General features: G+C 44.4%; 2 protein-coding genes and 2 long non-coding RNA genes across 4 annotated transcripts; 2 read left to right on the forward strand and 2 right to left on the reverse strand.

Annotated features, from left to right (window-relative positions):
* Nucleotides 1–4,958, forward strand: lman2 (lectin, mannose-binding 2). The gene is made up of 8 exons (XM_023795020.2): nt 1–266; nt 447–565; nt 660–777; nt 896–978; nt 2,465–2,626; nt 2,722–2,836; nt 3,188–3,307; nt 3,554–4,958. The coding sequence occupies exons 1-8, from the start codon at nt 77–79 to the stop codon at nt 3,712–3,714; spliced, it is 1,068 nt and encodes a 355-aa protein (XP_023650788.1). The 5' UTR covers nt 1–76; the 3' UTR covers nt 3,715–4,958.
* A 1,435-nt stretch (nt 4,959–6,393) lies between these two features.
* On the reverse strand, nt 6,394–7,972 carry LOC140593290 (uncharacterized). The gene is made up of 2 exons (XR_011993558.1): nt 7,478–7,972; nt 6,394–7,091 (listed from the first exon to the last, which is right to left on the reverse strand). It is a non-coding gene; the product is annotated as an uncharacterized lncRNA (long non-coding RNA).
* A 42-nt stretch (nt 7,973–8,014) lies between these two features.
* On the forward strand, nt 8,015–12,878 carry LOC140593289 (transmembrane emp24 domain-containing protein 9-like). Its single transcript, XM_072717330.1, has 6 exons — nt 8,015–8,200; nt 8,756–8,856; nt 8,941–9,066; nt 9,177–9,323; nt 9,508–9,668; nt 10,592–12,878. Exons 1-6 carry the CDS (start codon nt 8,053–8,055, stop codon nt 10,602–10,604), a joined length of 696 nt encoding a protein of 231 aa, XP_072573431.1. The 5' UTR covers nt 8,015–8,052; the 3' UTR covers nt 10,605–12,878.
* Nucleotides 10,117–13,680, reverse strand: LOC140593291 (uncharacterized). The gene is made up of 2 exons (XR_011993559.1): nt 13,269–13,680; nt 10,117–10,850 (listed from the first exon to the last, which is right to left on the reverse strand). It is a non-coding gene; the product is annotated as an uncharacterized lncRNA (long non-coding RNA).
* Between the last annotated feature and the right edge of the window lie 46 nt (nt 13,681–13,726).

A 13,726-nucleotide genomic window follows, 5' to 3' on the forward strand; every position in this document is an offset into this window, starting at 1 on the left:
ATGTTTCCGGGGGCATTTACTCAGAGGGACACACAGAGCAACCAGCCGGAAATTAGTGCGATTCTCAGCCTGGAAGATGGCGTCAGCAAAGAACGGAGGAATAGCTCGCACTCAGCTTCGGGGTGGCTTTAAGAGGACGATGATGGGTCTGCGCTGTGTGGTTATGCTTCTGGTGCTTCTAACGGCTTTGCCGGTCCGTGCTGACATCACGGACGGAAACAACGAACACATGAAACGGGAACACTCGCTGACCAAGCCGTACCAGGGTTAGTAGCCGTTGTCATACGGCATGGTGCTCTGCTTTTATTTGCGTCTGGGTCTGACTGTTCATGAAAGGAGTTAGCAGCCTTGATGGACGACCTATAACCACATATTAGGTAGACCTTATTTGCAACGTCGCTCTGTCATTGAGCTGCGCTTTACACTACCGCGTTGCATTTCTGCAGGTGTCGGAACAAGCCCGTCGAGTCAGTGGGACTTCTGGGGCAGCACGCTGGTGACCAGCCAGTACGTCCGCTTGACCCCGGACGAGCGCAGCAAACAGGGCTCGATCTGGAACACGGTGGTGAGCAACGCGCCCATAAACTAAGGCGACCCGACTGCGTCCAATTATGCTGAAGCGGTTCGAGCTGTTCAGCATGGGTTTCTCTGCTTTGCAGCCATGCTTTCTCAAGGACTGGGAGATGCACGTCCAGTTCAGAGTGCACGGCTCTGGGAAGAAGAATCTCCATGGAGACGGCATCGCCCTCTGGTACACAAAGGACAGGCTGCGACCCGGTAATCTATTAAACAGCCGTCTGAGCCGCTTAGCCTTGAAAGCAGCGGTCCTGTGGCAGAGATCTTATGTTATACGACTTCTCCCTTTACATGTAACACTGTCTCTGCCTTCACTCAGGCCCCATCTTTGGAAACCAAGACCACTTTGTTGGCCTGGCCGTGTTTTTGGACACCTTCCGCAATGACCAGCATGGGATGGATGTAAGTACTGTGTCTGTCTCTAGGGACTTGTTTGGAAACACAGTTGGCCTTTGTTTGGCAGTCTTAATAAACACTAATAATGAAGCTTCTGATGTGAGTTTGTCAGTTGACTTTGCTTCCTGTTTGTGTGTGGAAACAAACTTTCACTGCGTTTGTTATTTAGGTTTTATAAAGACCTTTTTCATAAACTTGTAGCATAATTCCACACAAAGATCTGTGTGGTGTCACACCTATAGTTGATAATGTTGTATATTTCTAGCATGTAAATTAATAAATGAATTTTGAAGTATTGTCTGCATTCAATGAAAGAGCTTACATGAAAAGATATGCCAGTTGACTCATTTATGCTATCATTTATACTTTCAATTTTAAAACATTCTATGAGGAATTTTATTTGCCAATATGAGTCTAAATGTCATCTATTGTCCTGCATCCTTATGTCAGCAGAAGAGTTTTTCATTATTAATGGAATAAGTTTTCCATTTTGGGGTTAAGTGTAGTCAACACCACCTGCAAAACATGTCCGAACCTTATTTAATGTTGTCATGTGCAGCTCAGCTCCGTGAAATTGCCAGCTCTGGCTTTCTCTAGTCTGCCCCTATGAAGACTCCATGCTGTATGCAGGAGGCCCTCTGTGCTCAGTCTGATCTGCTGCCGTTGAGCAGCTTGGTTGATGTCACCTTTGCAGCCTGGTGCACCGACTGCTTCCATGGGCTAAACATCTGGCGCTGAATAGCTGGATGGCTTCACTTTCTGCTTTATTTCACCACATTTGTCTTTTGCTTGGTGCTGATTGTTTGGCCATTGCACTTCGATCGCAAACTTCACTTTGAAAAGTCAATATAAACTCGTCCTACAAGCTTCCAGTGCAAACATGACTCACTCGGAAATAATACCAGGAACTGTAAATTCATTCAGTCTTTAAACTATTGTCACCCTGCCCCCTCCGCTGTTGCCTGAATGCCACACTGATCCCACCCCCTTCCCACCACCATCACACTAAGCTGCCTCTTCTCCTGCAACTGTTACACTAAGCGAAACCTCCACTAACGTCATCCTACTTCCACTTTCAGGCATCTCTCCATCAGTGTATATTATTTACTATGTGCGCAAGACTGTATAACGTTATGGTCCATCTAGGGGAGATTATAGCACAATCTTCCACCCTCTCACTTTCCAGTTGTCAGACCAAAATGGACTGCAGTGTTTAATTAGGAATGACAAAAAATAAAATGATGGGAATATTTAAAAATATCAGTGAAAATAATGATAAAGCCCTAACCTTAAATAAAGGGAAACTAAACCATATCAAACTCTAAGCGAAACAAAAGTGATGAATAACATTTTCCTTTTCTAAACAAAAACAGTTAACATACCAAAAATTGTCCATGATTGTTTTAAATGACACCAATGTAGGTTCCTTGTATCTAGAAGTAGTTGCTTTTCAGATAAATGATTGTAATCCTGCTTCTGAAACCCCCCCCAGCGCTCCTTCCCTTACATCTCAGCCATGGTGAACAACGGCTCCCAGCCCTACGACCACAGCAAGGACGGGCGTCCCTCCGAGCTGGGTGGCTGCTCCGCGGACATCCGCAACAAGGACCACGACACGTACCTGGCCATCCGCTACTCCAAAGGCCGTCTGACGGTGAGCGCGCCGGCCTCTGATGCTTCTAAGTCTTCAATCTTTTTTTTCGGACCTCATCCCCCAAAACCTCACATCTCCATTCACTTGAACGTCAGGTCATGATCGATGTTGATGACAAGAACGAATGGAAGGAGTGCATCGACGTCGCGGGTGTCCGAATGCCCACCGGGTACTACTTCGGAGCTTCTGCCGCCACTGGGGACCTGGCTGGTAAGACCTGCTGCACATCTACCTCATTCCTAAGCAGCTGTCCCACACCACCCTGACCTGGATCACTCTGCTCCACTGTTGTCTGGTAGGAAGTTCTGCAGCCTCCCAGCAGGACAGTGATGTATAGAAAAGTGTTTTTCCATCAGGCTATTCAACTGCTGAATAGTCTAAATATAATTCTCTATTTGAATATTTATTTATTGCACATTCTGCTTCACTGGCAAACTTCAGTAACAGTTTGCACCCCACCAATCAGGTGGTTAATGTCATGATTTAATGTAATAGGTAAGAGATATCTGAAGATGACAAAAGAGACTTTGACTTTTAACCCTTTGCATATGTGTGTCACAGATGACCATGACATCATCTCCATGAAGATGTACCAGCTGATGGTAGAGCACACGCCTGAGGAGGACAGCCAGGATTGGACGAAGATAGAGCCCAGCGTCAGCCTGCTGAAGTCACCCAAAGGTGCTGAGATGCGGGGCTCTTGCGGATGCTGGGTTACCATGCTTCCGTGAACCTTCACACGCCTTCAGCGATAAAACCAAGCTGGCCCTTAAAACGCGTGCTGGTGGCCATGCGTGGGGTGAATCGTCGAGGTTCACTGCACGCGCTTTTACACTTTGGCAAACTTCTAGAATGTGCCGAATGAAGCCCAAATATGAATGAAATATCTGGACTCGTAACTCTGCCCCCATTTCCCTCCGTCCGCAGACAACATCGACGACCCGACCGGCAATTTTCGCAGCACCCCGCTGACTGGCTGGAAGGTGTTCTTGCTGCTGCTGTGCGCGCTGCTCGGCATCGTGGTGTGTGCCGTGGTGGGCGCCGTTGTCTTCCAGAAACGCCAGGAGAGGAACAAACGCTTCTACTAGAGGATGGCCTTTCTGGGGCAGGGGAGGGGGCAGCGTGTGCTGCGCAGATCAATGTGAATAGCTGGAGGTCGTGTGAAATCCTAATGTTCGTATCTCTGAAGTCCTGGATGGAGGCGACAGCAGTGATGTTTCCTGTGCTGAAAGTGGTTTGGAGCCCCTTGTGGAACTCGGGAGCTGGGTGACGCCATAGTAAGCGTGGCCGTGTGAAATACGGGCTTTTTTCTTTTCTTTTTTTTATAGGGTTGCAGCACCATAAAAAGTGGAATTTAATATTTGGAGGCCTGGAGATGAAAGTGGGAAGGAAATGATCAGTCCTGTTGGCTGACATTTCTGCCCAGGGAGCTGCATATAAAATGTCATTTTTGTTTATATATTTTTCTAATCTCCGCTTTCTGAATGCACTTGTTTACGCCAGGGGGTTTTTGTTTCTGATCGTTCTAGGTTTTAAATGAGATTGATCGATTCTGTTTGCCTCGAGACTATTGTTTTTTCTTTTTTTTTTCTCGTAATTTACGGTGAGGGAGAGGTAGGGAAGCCAGGGAAGCCAGGGTGGTGTTCTTCAGGTGACGGTGAAAATAGATCTGGGCACATTGGACAGAATGAGGCCCCAACCCACGTTCGGAGGCGTTTGTTGTCTGGGACGCTTATCCTGTTTGCTGACCTCACCACGGGAGCCTTCGTATGAATGCTGTTATCCGTCGGTCATCTTCATCCGCCCTTGTGGTGAGATGCGTCTTTCTAGGCACCCTACATGTGACTTTTACTCTGGCTGTCGGGGGGTGAAGCTGCTTCACTGGAGTGTAATATTACTTTATTACATGACAGGTGCCAGCTGCTTATAAACCCTTTGAAGATGTTCAGTATTGAAGATGATCCTTTTTCCACCTAAAGCAAGTCTGCACTGCAATCTGATTTCTGTTTTAAGGAACAACCATACAGGAGGCCAATTTGCAAACTAATATATAAGGTGTAAAATTTAACTGTTGCCAAAGGTTGTAGCTGCTTTTCATAGTATCAGAAACCTTCATAAGGAATCTCACAACATACAGATTTTACCTTTGTCTATAGCAGTCAAAAATCAGTTCATGCATAGTTTTTGAAACCTGTTTACCAAAAACATGGTTATGAGTATTTCCAGAGTACATACTTAACTGGAGTGTTGGAAGGCCTGTCATATCCCACTGTTGTATAAATGATTCTTCCATTGTTGGGTTCCAATGTAATAAATTAACTTTGATTCATTAGTTTGTCTTTTTAACTTGATTTTATATTGTATGTACCGTGCCTTTAAAAAAAATGAAAATGCTTTTTTTTTTCTTGATTCCGTTGGATTGTAGGGTAAGTTACCTCTTCTCATTCCATTTATGTATGTATCCATTATAACATGCATTGTATGTGGTTATTTTAACCCACATGGGGCCAGTTTCCCAAACAAGGATTAAGCCTAGTCTTGGACTAAATTGCAGTATCAATGGAGATTCACCATTGAAACTCAAAGCTAGTCTAGGCTTAGGCTTATCCTTGACTGGGAAACTGGCCAATGGTGTGCTATTGATGGTTATAGTTGGGATTTTGAGGTCTTACTAACCTGGTGGATGCAAATCCACATGAAATTGCTAATCACTGCAGGTTTTGTGCACCAACCAATCAGCATTTAGGAGCTGTATTGTCTGAAGACCTATCCTCCCCATAATACTTTGGGTTTACCAAAGGTATTTAACCCATAGTGCTTTTACAGATGCCGCTGCTGACATGGGTAATTACCTGTTGATGACATCACTAGGTACGTGTAAAGCTTACTCCACTAGTGGGCACTATCCTGGAGGTGGGACTGCCACCATAACTGTACTAACATGCAGACATCCTTAGCTCGAATACCTTTGTGGGAAACGCATTCTCACTACATGAAAATCTGACGCCCCTTTTCTGGTGAGTTTTTGCTAGCCATGTTTCAAGGGTGTATTTTTGATTTATGCATGCAGATACCAGAATCTTCAACCACAATCGATGTACTGTATAATTTCATCTCTGTAATTATACTTTCCTCCGCGTAGGTCCTCATAGACTCAAATTTCACTTCACATATAAAGACATTTCAGACAATTCTATGCTTCTGACTTTGAGGAAGACCCTTTTCTGTTTCAGCATTGATTGTGCCCCAGTGCACTAAGCAATGCCCATAAAGACATGGTTGGGTGAGTCTGGCGTGAAAGAACTTAACTGGCCCATACAGAGCCCTGACCATAACCCCATCAAACACCTTTGGGATGAACTAGAGTGGAGATTGCAAGCCAGGCCTTCACATCCAACATCAATGCCTGACTTCATAAATACTATTGTGGATGAATGGGCAAAAATTCCCAAGACACAGCTGTTATAGCTACAAAGGGGGGGCTGACTCCATATTGATGCCTATGGATTTTGAATGGGATGTCATAAAAGTTCCTGTAGGTGTAATGACCCTCTTTCAGACTCTCAAAGACTAGCATGGAGGAGTTGTGAGGTCTGTCCTTCCTTCCCTCTCAAGATGATCGTATTTAAAGTCTAAGCTAATAATTTGAGTAAAGGTAACAACATCCAACATTACCATTTTGGTGAGCTTGAACTCCCTGTGTGTATGTGCAAATCATTGTAGACTGAACCTATCCAAGAAGATGTATTGCAACCAACACTAATAAGCAGGGTGAAATGGGTAAACTTTTATGAATAACCTATGTTGTTATATTTCAACAACTAATGTAACAAAATAAAAACCTAATTATTTCATACAAAAGTACATAAAACCTTGTATACTATCTCCATAGTATAGTATATTGTATGCGATGTGTCTAATGCAGGACATATCAGACAATGTCATCGCGGTGGGGCTCCATTTCCCACTTGTGCAGCACCTGATTGATTTCAAATTTCACACAGGATCTTGTTTTTTGGCCCATTTTTAACAGCACTTGACTGACATACTGTCCAAAGGACAACTCCTCACAGCCACCTTCCTGAATGCTCTTCTGCGGTTGTGATGTCATTGTTTCAGTTGAAGACTCCGGGGGTTCATTTAGCTTCCTTGAATCCTGACAGCTGGGAAATGGAGATTCAGATGAGTGCTGGTCTGAGTTTTCAGATGGGGACGGTGACCATGGAGCGGAGGAGGCATGCTGGCCTTGGTTTCCAGAAAATGTGTCTTGCTCCGTGTCAGTGACAGAGGATCCAGAAGCGATGCACTCAAACTCCAGTGCTTGCTGTCTTCGGGGGACAACTGGGGAAGTTGTCCCGGGCCCGGACCCAAGAGGGGGCCCAGGTGGGAGCGGTTGTGTGTCTTGGGGGCCCGGTTGAAGTAATTTTGTCCCGGTCCTGGGAATCTTGCGTGGTGGGCACTCGGTCTGAAACGTCGATAACATGATGCATTCAGTGATGTATAGGCACCAGCTAACAGTGCAAAACGTAATTCTGACAGCCTTAACAGTTAACATTGTTTCTTTTTTTCCAGTCGCATCAATGATCACAAACATTTTAAACTTTCTGCATTACTTATATGTACAGTGCACAATGCTCATGTGTCCAATAATACGAACTCAAATTAGTCGATAATTACATCGTTTATTTGTTTAGTCGCATCAGCCAATAAAATGAAACATAAAATAGTGCTCAGTGAGGTTTTTGTGCTACATGGACTTACCCCTATAAACAGCCATCTAGCTCAATAGAATGGATGTGTGGCTCTAGGTTTCATAACTATCTCTTTGAGGACGCGCAATTCGGCACTTACCATATCACTTAATACGCTGGAATCCGTTTCTCTGTGTCTCACAAAACTGGAAAGCCAGCTCAGCATGGTCATGATATGTGGGCTTCGATCGCTGCCACTCGCATCGCCACCCTTTCCACCCGTCTTCCGTTTTGCTTTCACGTATCTGTCTCTCAGATATTTCCATCTCTGCCTACAGAAGCTCTCATCTTTGCCCAGTGTTTGGGCGATTTCCTTCCATGTTTCCGTGCAGCGTAATACGTCCTTATGCCCTTTCAATGACGAATTATATATGTGCGGATACCTCCGCACCACCTCACACAACCGTTCATCGAGAGCACCCATAATACAACTACTCCTTACCTACAGTCCGCGCGGACAGCCCCGGGGACGGAATTACGTCACGCGTACTGTGCGCAGACCGTAATAGCACACGTACAAGTGGGATTTGAGCTAGGCTTATGACTACTGGAACCACAATCCCCTTGTTGCGACGTCGCCGGCGGTGGTTGGATGGTCCCCAGTAATGGCTAACGTGGCACTAGCTTTTTTGCGCATGCTCTGTTACAGTCGTCCACTCAGGCACTGGTAGTAAGATGGTGGCCTTAAAAATGCGGAGTAGTGTGTTGTCCGTGTTGTTGGTTAGCCTTCTGTGCAAATTGACGCACTCTTTATATTTTCATATTGGGGAAACGGAAAAGAAATGCTTCATAGAGGAAATCCCCGACGAAACCATGATCATAGGTAATGCTTTCGTTACGGTGCTAGCTCATGGTTAAGGCGTACCGATGTCCGTATCCGCGACCAAAGCTGGGGAGGTCCGCGCGCCTGTAACTCAGCGTTTGCCTGGTCTGGCCGCCGTTTAATCCCGAACCTGGCTTGATGCATGAGAGTAGAGAGCGCCGAGAGCTTTAGGACGATTGAACGGTGTTTATGTGCGGACCCACTTCCTGCCTCTGTCACTTAAGACGTGCGGCCGGATCACTCGATCCTCAACATGCCCGGCTTTGACTGCTGGGGGTTGCGTTTTAAATGGTGTGCAGCAACCCGTGTAGACGCTTCTGTCAGCTGGGTTTTAATAAACCGCTCAGAGCTCCACGGCTGGACACTGCCGACTGGCTGCCTTTTGCGATCCGGAAAGGATGTTTAAGTATTGTACGATTATCATGCATGCTTTGGGTGCAGCATTAAACACGCTCTTAAAAATGTCGTCTGTACTGAATGATAGAAGCAATTTGGACTACTCTAGCTAAAGATCAATAATCGTTTATGCTGTTGCGCTGAAATCTCCCTTCTTAGGAAACTATAGGACGCAGTTGTATGACAAGCAGAGAGAGGAGTATTTACCTGCAACCCAAGGACCTGGTGTGTTTGTGGAAGTGAAAGATCCGGATGAAAAGGTAATTGCTACTCTATCAACGAGAGCATATGTTGCCCTGATTGTGTAGCTAGTTTTAGCTCATGCTAGCTCTGCTTGTGTCCAGGTGATCCTATCCCGTCAGAATGGCTCGGAGGGCAGATTCACTTTCACCTCCCACACCCCTGGAGAACACCAGATCTGCCTTCATTCTAACTCATCAAAGTTTGCCCTCTTTGCTGGGGAGATGCTGGTGAGCTGAAATCCCATATTACATCTGTGATTAAATATAATAGAAATCTGTGATGCTGTTTGCAACAAGGAAAATGACTTGTCTTGCTCAGCTGTCGCCTCCATTACCAGAGAGTTCACCTGGACATCCAGGTTGAGGAGCACACCAATAACTATGCTGAGATCGCAGCCAAGGATAAGCTCACAGAGCTGCAGTTGAGGGTTAGACAGCTTGTCGAACAGGTGGACCAGATCCAGAAAGAACAGAACTACCAGAGGGTGAGTCGTCTCCATTTGATTAAGCTAAATGTGTGCTGTGATTGTGTCCCAAAGTGGAGCTTCATTACCTGACCTGTGCCCTCTCATGTTTTGTCTGCTATGTATCATCCACTCTTAATATTGTCACCTGATGTGGTGGCCATGTTGCTGTGGGCTGTCTCTAAGATATCCTCTTGTGTTCCAGTACCTTGAGGAACGCTTCAGACAAACAAGCGAAAGCACCAACCAATGGGTCCTCTGGTCCATTGTCCAGACACTCATCCTGGTCGCCATTGGCTTCTGGCAAATGATGCATCTCAAGAGCTTCTTTGAGGCCACAAGTATGCCCATAAAAGACATGGTTGGGTGAGTCTGGCGTGAAAGAACTTAACTGGCCCATACAGAGCCCTGACCATAACCCCATCAAACACCTTTGGGATGAACTAGAGTGGAGATTGCAAGCCAGGCCTTCACATCCAACATCAATGCCTGACTTCATAAATACTATTGTGGATGAATGGGCAAAAATTCCCAAGACACAGCTGTTATAGCTACAAAGGGGGGGCTGACTCCATATTGATGCCTATGGATTTTGAATGGGATGTCATAAAAGTTCCTGTAGGTGTAATGACCCTCTTTCAGACTCTCAAAGACTAGCATGGAGGAGTTGTGAGGTCTGTCCTTCCTTCCCTCTCAAGATGATCGTATTTAAAGTCTAAGCTAATAATTTGAGTAAAGGTAACAACATCCAACATTACCATTTTGGTGAGCTTGAACTCCCTGTGTGTATGTGCAAATCATTGTAGACTGAACCTATCCAAGAAGATGTATTGCAACCAACAATAATAAGCAGGGTGAAATGGGTAAACTTTTATGAATAACCTACGTTGTTATATTTCAACAACCAATGTAACAAAATAAAAACCTAATTATTTCATACAAAAGTACATAAAACCTTGTATACTATCTCCATAGTATAGTATATTGTATGCGATGTGTCTAATGCAGGACATATCAGACAATGTCATCGCGGTGGGGCTCCATTTCCCACTTGTGCAGCACCTGATTGATTTCAAATTTCACACAGGATCTTGTTTTTTGGCCCATTTTTAACAGCACTTGACTGACATACTGTCCAAAGGACAACTCCTCACAGCCACCTTCCTGAATGCTCTTCTGCGGTTGTGATGTCATTGTTTCAGTTGAAGACTCCGGGGGTTCATTTAGCTTCCTTGAATCCTGACAGCTGGGAAATGGAGATTCAGATGAGTGCTGGTCTGAGTTTTCAGATGGGGACGGTGACCATGGAGCGGAGGAGGCATGCTGGCCTTGGTTTCCAGAAAATGTGTCTTGCTCCGTGTCAGTGACAGAGGATCCAGAAGCGATGCACTCAAACTCCAGTGCTTGCTGTCTTCGGGGGACAACTGGGGAAGTTGTCCCGGGCCCGGACCCAAGAGGGGGCCCAGGTGGGAGCGGTTGTGTGTCTTGGGGGCCCGGTTGAAATAATTTTGTCCCGGTCCTGGGAATCTTGCGTGGTGGGCACTCGGTCTGAAACGTCGATAACATGATGCATTCAGTGATGTATAGGCACCAGCTAACAGTGCAAAACGTAATTCTGACAGCCTTAACAGTTAACATTGTTTCTCCCCTTTTATTTGCAATGGCAATTGAACCATTAGCCATTACACTCCGAAGTTCATTAATTTTTCAGGGAATAACCCGGGAGGGAGGTGTCAATAATAAAGTATCATTATATGCAGATGATTTGCTACTTTTTGTTTCTCAGCCATCTATTTCGATACCACATATTTTGACAGTACTGGATGGCTTTGGGAAACTTTCTGGGTATAAGCTAAACTTGGATAAAAGTGAAGTTTTCCCAGTAAATGAGGCTGCACGTTCTTATCCGCTATTATCTCTGCCATTTAAAGTGGTGAATAGTGGTTTTACATATTTAGGGGTGAATATTACTGATAAATTTGACAAACTTTTTAAATTTAACTTTGATCCACTCCTAACACGCATTTGAGATGATCTTTGTCGTTGGTCCCACCTGCCTATATCTTTAGCTGGTCGAATTAACTCAGTCAAAATGAACATCCTTCCCAAACTCCTTTATCTTTTTCAGTGCATCCCTATTTTTATTCCCAAGTCTTTCTTTTATAAACTTGATGGCTTAGTTTCGGAATTTATCTGGAATAAGAAAGTCCCACGCTTACGTAAAGAGGTGTTGCAGAAGTCTAAATCACTTGGCGGAATGGCATTGCCTAATTTTTTATTTTATTATTGGGCAGCTAATTTGCGGTCAGTTCTCTATTGGGTACAGGTTGATCCTGCTGTGTCACCAGTCTGGTGTTTGATGGAATCATCGTCTTGTGCCCCTGCTTCACTCTCTTCCTTAATTTCCTGCCCTCCTGACTTTAATTTATCCAGGTTCTGTAAAAATATTGTAGTTAAGACCACATTATGGGTTTGGACTCAATTTCGTAAGCATTTTGGAATCCAAACTTTACCCGTGTCAATGCCTCTCTGCAAAAACCCTTTATTTCCTCCCTCGTTGAATGATGGTGCATTTGAATTTTGGTCACAAAGAGGTATCGTGACTATTACAGATTTATTTGTTGAGGGCGTTTTTGCGTCTTTCCAACAATTAGCTGATGGGTTTGGTCTTCCATCCTCTCATTTATTCCGATATTTTCAGGTGAGGGACTTTTACAGGAAAGCATTTAATAGCTTTCCGAATATCCCACCGGACACGCCTATTGACAGCATTCTTAAGATATCCTCTACCCTAAAGGGTACTATTTCCACAATCTATCATTTTAATATCTTCTTTGTTCTACTTTTAAACAGACGTTAGATACTCTGGGCTCAGGATTTAGGTGAGGATCTCTCTGATTTGTGGGGATCTATTCTTGAACGTGTACATTCTTCCTCCATATGTGCTAGGCACGGTGTTCTTCAGTGTAAACTCTTACACAGAGTTTACTGGACTAAGTCTAGATTAGCCCGTGTATATCCCAATACTGACCCTTTGTGTGATAGATGTCGGAAAAATCATGGCACACTGATCCATATGTTTTGGTTATGTCCATCTCTGCGCACATATTGGACCTCTGTATTTACTACACTCTCGGATGTTTTGCAAATCACCCTTGAGCCATCTCCACTTACAGCTCTATTTGGAGTTTTACCAGACTGTATTCAAATGTCCAAATCTAAATCAGACTTTGTAGCCTTTCTTTGTTTAGTTGCTCGGCGTCTTATTTTGATTCATTGGAAGAAATCACACCTGCCTTCTCATACACAGTGGATAAGGGATGTGTTGATGTTTTCTAAGCTGGAAAAGATACGTTACTCTGTTAAAGGGTGTTTGTCCCACTTTTATAGAGTATGGCAGCCCCTTTTTTGTCATATTGAATCCCTCACTTTAGAACCCCCAGAACCTCCCTTGTAAGCAGAATATTTGGGTCATGTGTAGACTAATACTATTATGTTTAACCTGTAAAGGAGGAACATGTCCTGTTCATTAATGCCTGTGTTAAATTTACTTGAGATAAAATTCTCTCTCTCTGCTTTGTTTTGTTTTCTTTACAACCAGTTTGTTGAATATATGTAAGAAAAATTGTTAAATAACTTTTTTTTTTTCCCCATGGTTTAACATTGTTTCTTTTTTTCCAGTCGCATCAATGATCACAAACATTTTAAACAAACACTTTCTGCATTACCTATATGTACAGTGCACAATGCTCATGTGTCCAATAATACGAACTCAAATTAGTCGATAATTACATCGTTTATTTGTTTAGTCGCATCAGCCAATAAAATGAACCATAAAATAGTGCTCAGTGAGGTTTTTGTGCTACATGGACTTACCCCTATAAACCGCCATCTAGCTCAATAGAATGGATGTGTGGCTCTAGGTTTCATAACTATCTCTTTGAGGACGCGCAATTCGGCACTTACCATATCACTTAATACGCTGGAATCCGTTTCTCTGTGTCTCACAAAACTGGAAAGCCAGCTCAGCATGGTCACGATATGTGGGCTTCGATCGCTGCCACTCGCATCGCCACCCTTTCCACCCGTCTTCCGTTTTGCTTTCACGTATCTGTCTCGCAGATATTTCCATCTCTGCCTACAGAAGCTCTCATCTTTGCCCAGTGTTTGGGCGATTTCCTTCCATATTTCCGTGCAGCGTAATACGTCCTTATGCCCTTTCAATGACGAATTATATATGTGCGGATACCGCCGCACCACCTCACACAACCGTTCATTGAGAGCACCCATAATACAACTACTCCTTACCTACAGTCCGCGCGGACAGCCCCGGGGACGGAATTACGTCACGCATACTGTGCGCAGACCGTAATAGCACACGTACAAGTGGCATTTGAGCTAGGCTTAAGACTACTGGAACCACA

The sequence above is a fragment of the Paramormyrops kingsleyae genome, chromosome 10, assembly GCF_048594095.1.
Source record: "Paramormyrops kingsleyae isolate MSU_618 chromosome 10, PKINGS_0.4, whole genome shotgun sequence".
NCBI classification, from domain to species: Eukaryota; Metazoa; Chordata; class Actinopteri; order Osteoglossiformes; family Mormyridae; genus Paramormyrops; species Paramormyrops kingsleyae.

What these genes read in the sequence shown, in the direction of transcription:
- LOC140593289 (XM_072717330.1), top strand. Translation starts at nt 8,053, where the DNA reads ATGGTGGCCTTAAAAATGCGGAGTAGTGTGTTGTCCGTGTTGTTGGTT. An exon ending in CGACGAAACCATGATCATAG is followed by an intron (nt 8,201 to 8,755) that starts GTAATGCTTTCG and finishes CTCCCTTCTTAG; the next exon opens with GAAACTATAGGACGCAGTTG. An exon ending in AAGAACAGAACTACCAGAGG is followed by an intron (nt 9,324 to 9,507) that starts GTGAGTCGTCTC and finishes CTTGTGTTCCAG; the next exon opens with TACCTTGAGGAACGCTTCAG.
- lman2 (XM_023795020.2), top strand. Translation starts at nt 77, where the DNA reads ATGGCGTCAGCAAAGAACGGAGGAATAGCTCGCACTCAGCTTCGGGGT. An exon ending in GCTGACCAAGCCGTACCAGG is followed by an intron (nt 267 to 446) that starts GTTAGTAGCCGT and finishes GCATTTCTGCAG; the next exon opens with GTGTCGGAACAAGCCCGTCG. An exon ending in AAAGGACAGGCTGCGACCCG is followed by an intron (nt 778 to 895) that starts GTAATCTATTAA and finishes GCCTTCACTCAG; the next exon opens with GCCCCATCTTTGGAAACCAA.